General features: G+C 31.6%; 2 protein-coding genes across 3 annotated transcripts in view; one reads left to right on the top strand and one right to left on the bottom strand.

The window, feature by feature from the left end:
* Positions 1–12,714, top strand: part of LOC129806029 (regulator of G-protein signaling 9) — a 136,980-nt gene that overhangs the window by 113,302 nt on the left and 10,964 nt on the right. Inside the window, exons 9-11 of one of the 2 annotated variants that reach the window (XM_055854334.1) lie at positions 1,888–2,004; positions 9,499–9,651; positions 9,794–9,976. In XM_055854334.1, coding sequence (XP_055710309.1) covers positions 1,888–2,004; positions 9,499–9,651; positions 9,794–9,976 — 453 coding nt within the window. The remainder of the gene's footprint in view (positions 1–1,887; positions 2,005–9,498; positions 9,652–9,793; positions 9,977–12,714) is intronic. The other variant, XM_055854335.1, reaches the window with a different exon arrangement.
* Positions 1–12,714, bottom strand: part of LOC129806037 (cytosol aminopeptidase-like) — a 489,987-nt gene that overhangs the window by 102,416 nt on the left and 374,857 nt on the right. The window lies entirely within an intron of this gene.

Here is a 12,714-nt window from a genome sequence, read left to right on the forward strand (position 1 = left end):
ATTTCAATAATTATTAACATGACGTTTTATATGCGTTAATTAAAACTTATGGAATTGATACTTGCAACACTTATACCCAATATATAGAGTGCCTTAAACTGAAATTTGCATTTTAAATTTTGCATTGGCTGTTATTTTTTCATTTTTATTATAGATTTTCTGAGTAGCCTTTTTATTGTTGTTTTTCAAAAAATCCTTCCTCAATGAAGGGTCTCAAAGAATATTTGTATTTGGAATTTGAATATTTGTATTCGGAATTACTCCCGGTATGTAGAGGCCTTTAAGGCCTCTACACATTGGGAGCAATTTTCGTCAAAAACTGCTTTAATGAAGGAAATCGTATTTGTCAAAATTCTGTCAAAAATGTAATTTTTAGCGAAAATTACTACCAATGTGTAGAGGCCTTTAGGGAAAAAATCCAAAACAAAAATCAGATATTGCATTTAAATTTGAAATTCCGGTCAAACCCGATTTTAAGTTCGGACTTTGATTTTCTAGTAATAATTTAGTAATTGTGCAAGTCTAGAATAAGTTTCTAAATTACCTAATAGATCTTTTAAAATCAAGTTTTAATAGGATTGGTCGATCCCTAAATCCAAGGGGATGGCAAGTTCTTTTTTTTATATGGAGCTCTTTGAAGCCACTTCGAAATCTCGGAAAAGCTATTAGAACGCCGCCTAAATCGGTTTTTCCGGAATTCCCACGTTGTCCCGGATTTCACGTTATCCGTAATTCAAGATTTCACCTTCCTAGGCAAAATCCCAAAAGCCAAAATTGTGAACGCTAAAATTCCGAAAGTTATAATCTCGAATTTTTTAAAGTGTCATAGCTGCCACGATTGCACCCGCAATTGCTGGAGGCTAAGGGAATTTTTTAGTGTTTTGGAAAATAATTCCACATATTATCCTTCGTATAATTTCGTCACTTTCAGAATTTTAACTATTCGCGATTTCGGATTTTGTGAGTTTGGGTTTTCGGAATTTTGGCTTTTAGAGATTTCGAGCCATTCGGAATTTTGTATCTTTAGGATTTTGAAGGATTTTGGCTTTTCAGAATTTCAGTTTTCAGGATTTCGACCCATTCGGAATTTTGTCTCTCTGGTTTGACTCTTCGGAATTGTGACATATTCGGAATTTTGTCTCTTTAGGACTTTGAAGAATTTTGGCTTTTCGAAATTTCAGTTTCCGGGATTTTTACCCATTCGGAATTTTGCTTTTAAGGATTTCAGCTTTTCGAAATTTCAGTTTTCGAGATTTCTACCCATTCAAGATTTTGTCTCTCCGGGGTTTTGACTCTTCGGGATTTTGATACATTCGGAATTTTGTCTCTTCGGAATAATGGCACCCTTCCGAGATGTTAGCTGCCACCGGTTTTTTTTAGTTAAAAGCTGAGGTTGCATAGCAAAACTATACAAAATTATACAAGAAAGAAAATTAAAAGTTGGATTATACTTTTATAGAGATCAAAGGCTTTGAGATACGAATTAAAGTTATTTTAGAACCCCTGTTATTTTATATTTTTTTTAAATTTTTCTCCACTATTTATACAAGATTGATCAAATTTACTTCATTATTATTTTAGTTGCAAATTTAACCTTTTTATTCGGCCGGATGAATATAAATCAGGATTAATGTAATTTACTTAAGGAAAAATCACCCTGTGTTTGTCCTCCCTTTTAGTCCTTCCCTTTGCAAAGGATAATCCCTCTGTTTTCTAAGTTGATAAAAAAAATACACACAAAAACCCTACGACTTTGGTCTTGTGAAACATTGAGGAGCCAAAAGTTGTCCCATGTAAAAGAAAAGCCGAAGCGCAATAACCTCTTGCAAAAAGCAAATAAAATTATAATATAAAAAATATTGTGATGATGTGTATGGTGATTTACAGGGGTGATATGCCATCAGGTGGGTTGGTTATAGCTGTTATAGCGGAGCAATCGGAAGTCCCAAACAAAGTTGCCCCCACACTCCCCACAGGAGGATTCAATCAGAAAACGAAAATTCAGTAAGACGTCGAACATTTTCCTTTCTTTCTTTCTATTCTTTCTTTACTTTTTCTAACCAAAAAAAAAAAAGAATTCTTTAATTGAAAACAAAATAAAAAGTAATTTATAGTTTTTCCAAACACAAAAAAAAACCTTCTCTGTGTAAATTGCGATATATTGTATTTTGTTCAAATGTATTTTATTTAATTTTTTTTCTAAACACAATTTTTCCAAATCCAAAATTTGTCATTGGTATAATTTTCTTATGACTTATTTAGCTTTTTTTATTTTGAAAAAGATTTTTGAAAAAAAAGATCATGGCCGAAGGGAGGTCAATTAACCAAATGAAAAATCCGAATCTGATGTGTGGGAAAAAAGTGAATAAAATACATTGGAGCGATTTCCTCGATGTTTTCATTACAATGCAAAAAAAAAAATAAAAGAACTTTCCTTCTATTGTAATATTCGTAAATATTTAAAAATTAAATAGAAGCTAAATACTTCCTGAATAATATTTTCATGTGGATAAAAATGTGTTGTAAATCACAAAAAAAAAACACTGTAAAAACTCTTTTTTCTATGTTGCTTTTCTGTTTGGGTGTTTTGTTCTGTTCCTTTTTCCTCCTTTTTTATGTATCCTCCACCCTCCTCTGTGTTCGTTTTTTTCAGTCGTACATCAGTCACGAAAATTATTTTTTTTTGACAAAATAAAAGGAAAAGTACATAAACGTTTTAACCATCCATAGGCCAGGAAATACTTGTGTATGAAAGCCTGCAGACAGAAATTACTCATGATATATTAATGAAGAATAAGCACTAATTAAAAGAACGAGAAAACTTCATCCACCTGCCCCCCACTCCCCTGTTCCATATATCTTCTTTTTTTATTAGCTGGACAATACTATATCACTTTTGGAACTTCAAATTCGTGTTGAGAATAATAATGAGATTTTTCTTTGTTAACGCTCGTAATTAAATGTCGCATGAATTTTCTTTCAAAATAAAATCTTTAACAGCAAAATGTTATTAAGGGGGTTCCCAATAAATCTCTTTTGCCTATAACATGTTTTCGAAATTTGCCATGACATCTTCATTAAAGAAAGTTGTTAATAAAATGTGCTACCGAATAATTCTCTGTATAAATTAATTCTAAAAAAGCTTTTAACGTTAATAAATTATTTATGGAAACATTTTTAATGAAGTTCGTGACCTTCTAAGAGTCTGGGAAAATAATGAAGATTCAGTATAAAATGATTATGACATAAAATATATTCTTGCCAAAATAACTTGGCAAGTGGAGTAAAATTTATATGTGATGAATTTCCCATATGAGGCTGAACGAGCTTCAAAGGATTAAACATTCTTGATCAGTAACAAGATATTTTGGCCATTAACAAAATCGGGGTTAGCAAAATAGGGGAAAGCGCTCTACCTTCGGACGACTCAAGCTTCGAATAACTCATTTTTTCTCAGCTAGTCCAATGCCTAAAATTTCCTGATAAGGGCATTAAGTAAAATCGTAAAATCCATCAGGAACATTGAGAAAAAAAATGAGTCGTCCGAAGGTAGCGCGCTATCCCTTATTCTGTTTTGGTCAGCAAAAAACTCAAACTTGATCATAAATCATTTCAAGCCATATTTAATTTGACAATATTGCTCGTGATTTCTGAATTTTCCATTTGGCAAGTATATTTTCAACTATTTTTTGCATTAGGGGAGGCTAGGTTAGTTTAACGCATGAATTACTTTCGAAAATATTTTTTTTAGGACGACCAATAATTATTTCGTATTTGTTCTAGGGTGGAATCACCACTTCTCGCCAGTGCCCCACTTCTCGCCACCTATATTGAAATCATTATTTTTCACGATTTATGAAATAAATGAGCCGCAAAGTTATTTGCATTTTTGTTGCTGCTACGTATAGAGTCGAAAAATATTAATTATTCGTTTTGGATTTACGATTTTAAGCATTTTTTAGAGCAATATTTTAAGCAAGTGCATCGAATCCAATATTTCTTGCCAAATATAACAAGTTCCATAAAATTTTCATCAAACAAAATTTACGTTTTTGGATAAATAATCTGTCTGTTGCATATTTAATTACATTCGTAGAATACATAAAATTTGTATTTAGTTCATTAATATTTCATTTAATATTATTTTTATGTAAAAATGAGGCATGGCGGAAAGTGGTAATGTTTTGAATTGATTTTACCACCTGTCGCCATTGCTTTTTAATAGGCGACGCTAACTTCACTTCGTAGATTCTCAGTTGTCAAATCTGATTTGTTTACTTTCTGCAACAGTCTAATAATTTGATTTCTCCAATAAAACGGAAGAAAATTCATTTAAAGTGAGTAATAATAAGGTGGTCATGAGAAAAAAGAAATTTTGAATGTATTCTTTGCATAATATTGCCCAAAATAATCGAGTTTGGACGATTTCAAGAGGGTGGCGAGAAGTGGTTACAAAACTGGCGAAAAGTGGTAAAAAGTGGCGACGAATTGGTTATTTTTGCATTGTTAATACAAATCAGTTTTTTAAGTAGTTCAACATTAAATTGGAGTACTACTTTTTTGATGAATCTGGAGTCAATACATCTCAGTAACTTTGTGTCAAAATTTGAGATATCTTATAATAAGGGGTCAAAAGTTATAATCAAATTAATTTCACATTTTTCTAAAAGTGGCGATAAGTGGTTACTCCACCCTATAAAGAAAAAAAATATTTTGCCAAATTGTTCGTAAATATTTGTGAATTCCTATTGGGGACTTATGAAATTCTCGTAAATCGTATAATCCACAAAGAAGTTCGTAAAAGTTTGTACCTTATCACAAACATTCCTCGTAACTTGATCACTTGAGAAGCACTTTTTGTTCTTCTACAAACCTCTGTTCGTAGATTTTTGTTTGTCTAACAAAAAATTACGAACAAATGAACTTTATGAACTTTTTTGTGTGTGCTTACGAACATTTTACGAACAAATGTTTTTACGAAAAAAAGTACAAAATTTTACGAACTTCTTTGTGGGTTATACGATACCGAGAATTTTATAAGTCCCCAATAGGAATGCAAAAACATTTACGAATAATTTTACGAAATAATTTTTTTCTGTGTAAGGGAAGAGTACCCCGGATCGGAATGTTAAGAGACATGCTCCATATTTATTTGAAAATATAATCCACAAAACATTATTTGGTATTTTTATGTATGCTAATTGATACATCAGTTATCCCTTTAACTATATCTGTGCTTTTGAATTTTTAATTTTTACAATAAATTAATAAAAAATATGTGTAATTGCAAACTTGCACTCTGTACCTCGGATCGTCAGGAATTTAATCAAGTGTCTCAGGGAAAATTGGTTTTATAAATTAAATCTGAGTTAATGCACTGTATTTTTGTAAGAGTTAAATGGTGAAAAGTAGTTAATAATTTAAAAAAAAAATCATTTAATTTGGAGCAACAATGTGGTATTAACCTGACGATCCGAGGAACACTGCCAATCGCTGGTACTCTTCCCTTATATATTTTCAGATATTTGATACTCATGGAAAACTAGCTGAGCATAGTTATGTTTAAGTGTAACTGAGCCATATCATAACGTAATTTAGCTTCTCAATCTGTTTGTGTAGCTAAATTATATCGCGATAAGGCTCAATTTTGTTTAAAAACAGGTGAAAAATCCCAATTTCAAAAGTACCCAACTTCCCCCTACAGATTTTTATAACTTCTAATAATCCCAGATAAAAATATCTATAACATTTAAAGCATTTTACTATAAGAAATTAAAGGCATTTCATTTTTCTTATTCTATTAAATGCCTTGGAGCAGAAAATTAACTTTCAGAGTTTTGCGATATTTAATAAAGTTTAGGGGGTACAAGAACAAAAAGCTCTATCTGCAAATTGACTTTAGGCTAAACACCCTTGAGTTTGTCTCTTTCTTAATTTATTTTTTAAGTAAAGAATAATCGAAGATTGAAAATCTTAGTTAGCATTACATACATATATTCCGTACAAAGCAAACTTGTTGAGTTGTGCCCCTGAAACTTTAAATGACCATTATGAAAACTTTTCTTCGACTTCTGTTTAAGCCCAGTTCCCGAAAGTTTTAAATTTCCAAACAACAAGAAAAACACAAGAGTCTTTCAATCCTTTAAATCAAATACGCCTTTTGAGGGTTAAGGGGTTACATGGATCATGAAGATCAAAAAATAACATATTATTTTCTAATTTTTTTAACACAATAAAGTATTTAGTCTATTTAGTTTAAATTCATAAACATTTTTAAAACTACGGCATTTTAAACTATATTTTACGAATTATTCATTTTAAAAAGTTTAAAAATCGAGCCAGATTGCGACTCAATTTTCGGAGAGCTTTTCGTTTAAAGTTAATTTGTGGTAGTCATAATCATTCATTAATCCTGCAATCTGAAATAAAATTGTATAACAAATGTTGTACAAAAATTAACAATTTTAGAGAATTGATTAAAAATCTATGTTTTCATTTTAATTATTCTTGTATTTTTAAAGTACAGTGCCGACCATAAGTTTCTTGACAAATCTATGTTCAAGAAACCAGGAGGAAAAAATTATAGCAAAACACACCTTTTCAATTTTTTTTTTTACAAATGAGTTGCCTGTAATCCATAGATGTTCTTTATGTATTTAAAAAAAAAATAATTCATTTTCTTCAAAATATAACTGGGTTAAAAGAAGGTGTTTGACCATTTTGAGTAAGTTTTACGAATGTGTCAAGAATCTTTTGGACGATGAAAAATGCTCAATTTTGGGAAAACAGTTATTTTTTATATGAAAGAAAATTTCGTAACATACGAGTGGCGGCCAAAATAATAGAATCACTTTGCAAAGCTTATATTTTTTAACTTTTGTATTTTTTCCCAATTTGTTGATATAATTCTTAAGTAGAAATTTTTCAAATATTAGAATCGTAAAATAAGGGTTGTTTTGGCTGCTAGAGGTCTCTATTTTACACAGAATACGTCAATATTGAAACTTTCAGTTCGACCAAAAAAATTAGAAAACTGTCATTTATGGTTTCTAAATATGGCTTTATTTAAACTTATTCGATTTATAGACCACATTTTTTGTTTAAATGAAAGTGGTCCTATCGTGTTGTTTAAACCAAATTTCACTATTGATGTATTCTTGAAAAATAGGGGCCTCTAGTGTCCAAAACAATGCTAATTTGACGTAAGATAATTATTTGAATATTTCTATATTAAAATTATTCCAACGAATCGGAATAAACAAAAATGCTAAAGGTAAAATAGTGGTCTTTGCGGAGTTGATTCTATTATTTTGGCCGCCACTGTATATAATAAAAAAAAGAAAAATTTCAAAAAGTTGCATTTTCTATTATTTTTCCACCTGGTTTCTCGAACATAGATTTGCCAAGAAACTTATGGCCGACACTGTATTTCGGTCTGATCAAACGTAGTGGAAAGTGAACGGAAAATATGCCTTTTTTTAAATTTTTTTTTTAGTATTTAGGGTACAATAGATTAGATCTTATACTGAACTTTGATATTTCCTCATTGTTTTGGACCTAATGTGTAGGTCTTAAACTTCTTCGTGGCATTATATTTCTCCTTGTCCTTCTGAAAGTGAGAAAATTCTAAAGTTCAGGATTATATTCGGTTCACAATTTGCCTATTTTACCCTATTTTAATTTTTTGCAATGTTCCGGGGATTGATTTCTGCGTCAGTCCTTTAAATGATGATCCCAAGCTATCAATTTTTCTGATACACTTCAAGAACATTGTAATCATTTCTCCCCTGTATCGGATTTTTCCTGTCCAGTTTGATAGGGGAGATTGGGGTAGTTTCATGTAACTGAACACTTGTTTAAAGCCCAATTGAAGAATAAGTTTAAATTATATTCAAGCTATAATTAAACCCTCTTTGTATCATCAATTTTTTAATATAACTTAATATTAATTTAGTGCTTTAACTGTGTTATCACACTTGCACATTAAAATTTTAATATGATTCACATTAATTGTCGCTGGTGAGAGTCCAAATGTGTAATTTGTGTGTTTGAATCATTTTATATTCAAAATTTGATCTATTTGTTGATAAAAAGGTAGACTTGGCCCGCAAAATTTGATATAAATTGATTTATAGCATTAATGCGAAAAATTAATGCGATTTCCTCTTTAATTTTTTAATGTGAAAAATATTTATGCTTTAGGTAAATTTAAACTTATTTTTTCAGGCCAAGTCCACTTCTTTATCAATAAATAGAAAAACCCCAAATATTAAGTGACTCAAAGACACAAATAACATATTTGGACGCTCACAAGCGACAATTAATGTGAATCACATTAAAATTTTAATGTGCAAGTGCGATAACGCCGTGAGAGTCATACGTGCGTGAACTGCTCCACCATCCCCTACTCTGAAATACTTTTCCATATACTCTCTGTATGGAAGAACGTCCTTTTGACAAACTTGTTTGGCATAAAGAATTAAAAAGAAAAATCAAGAATGTTATATTTTTCCTTTAATATTTTGTTGTCTTTTTTTTAACATTGTATAAATTGTCAATTTGAATTGAAGAAAAACAGGAAAGCGTTTGAATAGGGAACGTATGTAAGAGGTCAGAAACAGAATATGATATTTATTATATTTTTGCCACTTCCTGTTGGGTTTTCTTGGCAGAGATCCTTAGTGAGAGGATGGGAAACGGAAAAAATTGGATGGGAAAACCATGACTTTTGCATTATGAACCTCTGTTGTTGAGCTTGTCTTTCGACTGTGATGATTGTCTAGTTGTGGAAGAAGATTGTGTTTCTTATTTTTTTTTGGAAATGTGTGTTTTGATAGGATGATTTATCACATTATAAGCAGAAAAGAAAGAAAAAGTCATCCACCAATTGTATTTCATAAAAGGCACTTTACTGTGTAATCTCGTATCTCCTGTTTTATTTTTAGTTACATTATGTGTATAAAAATTGCATTTGATGTAAATTATCTATTTCACTCACTGTTTTTTTCTTATTTTTCTGTGATAATGAATCTGATGAGTTATTGAAGGCTGCAGTAAACCACAAATTTTCAACTTCTAAAGTTTCGCGAACTTATCCAATTATCTCGATGTCAGTATTCTCATTGTATTTGTTTAATATTAATACCCTCTTTTGTAATAATTGCAAGTCACAAAATAAATTTCTTCTTCTCTCACGCCACCCATCAATTAGGCCAAACACTCTTTCTCTGTTGTGTGTACATAATTACAAAACATATTTTAACTGTTGAACACTGTCTGGTCAAAAGCTATATATATATAAAGTGATTATTTTAGTGATGATGGAGCGGAACTTTGTTTTTATGATCTTAAACCCACCCCACAATTGTTGAAAAGATTTAAAGTGTAATTTACTATCTTTATGAGATGAACATCCTTAAATGTTATACAATCTTTTAGTGTTGTCCCCAAGGAAGACCCAAGGAGTCTCGCTTCACCACTCTGACTACCCTTTTTCAGGGAGCCACCCAATGTCGAAGCGTCCATCGAAGCACCTGGCGCAGCAATTTGTCCATGGGATTCAGGTCCATCTGTGGAATCATCTGTGTCTGTGTCTATTTGTCCGTGGGAGGAGGAAGGTGCGAGTTTGCCGTCAAATAAAGCAGGAGCCAGGTGAGTGTACCATTCAACTGATAGGCGAAATTCGGTGAATTACTACAACATTAGATAATTTAATTAAGGAGAAAAGTTTTATCACCGAAACTATACGTATATACCCCCATTAATTTCCACCCCATCGTATATTTTTGTCCAGACCGAAAGTGCCATCGCAGTTGGATATCAAGAATACGTCCAGTGAAATTACAGAAGTTTCCGAGAGGATGAGACGTTCCTGTGGCCTCAGGCAGAATACACTTGATTCTGACTTCCACAGCACAAAACGACTCATGCCAGCTGTCACGGAGCATAGAAGAGCTTCAGTTACTATTGCACCTAGGTAAGATAGATAGCATATCACTAAACCCAGTCTTCAGAGGCAGGAAGTCTTTTTGCCGCAAGGCTTCTTCCCGCAGGGGCTGTTGTTCTTTTTTTAAATTCAAACAATTTTCCAAATATTGATTTTAAAGCCTTAGCATGAACCCACCACTTCCCTCTGCAATTATTTACAATTTACAAATCTTATACATATTCAGCAATTTGGAGGTTTCCCTTAAGACTTTTTGATTACTTTTCTCTCATGGAAAGGCCAGAAAGGAAGAGCGGTACGAGGATTTCCATAGAATTACGTGACTTTTTATTGTTTCATTTTATCAAAAATTTAATTACCTTCTTATTCACAGATATAGGGATGTTGTAGATGTTAGTCTCCGTCTTAAAATATTGTTTGATTCTTTATGCTCTAAATAAACCGAAAACCTAATTCATATAAAGGTGCAAGGAACACCTATTGACACACTCTTCCAGAAACAATCAGGACATGAAAGGACAATGGGCAGAAATCTATGGGAGCTGGTCCAACCCTTCGCCAGGGATGGGACTAGGCCCATTTTATAGATATTGGTGTATGACTTAAAAATTACCGAGACCCAAGTCAAAAAGGACTGTCAGTCCTTGGAAAATAAACGATATCCTTCTGAAAATTCACAACTTTGACATTTTATTTATCGAAAACGGCTTAACCGATCTTAATGAAATTAGGGTCAAAGTCGATATATGATTTCAACTTTAACCCTTTAAGGACGAGAAGCTTTCCGCTGAGCGAAATTCAATGAAATCAAATTTCCCTCGATTTTTTAGCCTAAATAAGAGATTTATAGTTAAAAAAAAATTTCCCATCCCTAGGAGTCCTGGAAAACTATGGGTCATATATGACCCAATCGTCCATAAGGTAAAAAAGCACAAAATTTTCCAGACGACTAGTTTACTCGTTTGCTCTGTTATTTTTGAAGCATAAATAACTTGAATATATTTGTAATAATAAAAAAAATATTTAGAATACGAGTAAAAATTAAAACGATCAAAAATTAATTTTAAGAAATTTCATTCAATTTTTGGTCTCAAAGACTCTTGAAGACTGGTACACAAAAACAATAATTTTTATGAAAAAATTTGTATTATTGTTTACTTCATTTTTAATTTTTATGATATTCATCGAAACAAATGTCGCATACTGGTAAGGTAACACAGAGATACAATTGGTCTTATAATCCTTTTTTCTGATAGCACCATGTGCACTTCAGTTTTCTTCCAAACATGTTTGATGATAATGGGTAGGTGCAATGTTGTTTGTCTGTGGGAATTTAAGACGTACAGTTGCACATTACTATGGATCCGGGAGTTCTTCCGGAGTTGATGCGTTTTCGATGAAGACTTCAAAGTCCACTTCATCCACGTCTTGTTCCAAATTTATTATGTTGCTTTCGTTCAGGACAAGATTGTCGGCATCATCGCTATCTTCCGGGCATAATATGTGGATGATTTCGGGTTCATTGATCATGAAATTTTTTCCCATTTTTGAAGTCATTTACAAGAGTAAAAAGTTATGAATTTACAACATATACGCAGAAGTATCAAAATATTACCTACTTCAGTCAGTATTGCACTGGGAAATCTCAGATAATTGATATATCACACAATATTACACGAATAATTAACTATTTTGCGCACACATACACAAAAACATGAAACAGTCTAGCCTCAAATCTTCGAAAATCCACTAGAGACAAATTCGGTGTTTTTTACCTTTAGGGGCGATTGGGTCATATATGACCCATGAAAATTATGAAGCTTTCCTGAAAATACTAATAAACTATAATTTTTACTTTGTTGAGAAATATTATGTATAGTTATTATAGTTTCTAGTCCCAAGAGGTTTTTGCTTAAAAAAAGTTAGAAATATTAAAAATATTAAAATTCAAGCACCAACGTGAAAATTTGAAAATTCCTTATTTTTCAGCTCAAATATTTTTTATATAGCAAATAGCTGGAGATTTGCAAAAAATATCCTAGATTTCTACATCTTTCTACTTCGCGATTATGTACAAACATTAGAAAGATATAACTTCAGGTAGTCAGGAAAAATTATTTTCTCTATGAGTCACGGGTGACCCAATCGTCCTTAAAGTGTTAATGGCAAATCATAGGTATTTTCGGAGTCCTTGGTGTATCTTGAACATATCACCCGAAGAAACTTATCGTCGTAGTCCATCATGTTAACTTTTTGAGATATCTTAAAGAAAGAGTTTTTAAGAAATGAATAGTAATATTTTTTGTGAAACTTGCTTTATTTAATAACAGTATCTCGTAAGTTATTGGTGCCAAAGAACGTTTTCTAAAAGAGAACTGAACTCAAGGAACATTTTCCTAAAAGAAACCGTATTCCTTCCATCCATTTTTCTTGTATTCAGTTTTATCTCACATAGGTATCCTCAAATATTATTTAATTCCGTTAAAAATATTGCCTCGATTGCATCCTTTTGTCTTCTTTAGAGAGATATTCTCCTTTCTTGAAGTTCATACAGTTGTAAAAGTACCCGTTACTACAGAATTTTAACAAAAGGTTCAATGGCTTAATTAAAACATTTTTTTCTCTAAATTTATTACTCAAAGTATTTAAATAATGTTATCTTTTAGGACCCTACGATCTTTAAAGGTTTTAACTCTTTCCTCAAGAAGAATATTGCTGAACAAGAGACATTTCCCTACATACAATCCTTTTTTTTATGAATTTTAAGG

Source organism: Phlebotomus papatasi, chromosome 3, assembly GCF_024763615.1.
Source record: "Phlebotomus papatasi isolate M1 chromosome 3, Ppap_2.1, whole genome shotgun sequence".
Taxonomy (NCBI): domain Eukaryota; kingdom Metazoa; phylum Arthropoda; class Insecta; order Diptera; family Psychodidae; genus Phlebotomus; species Phlebotomus papatasi.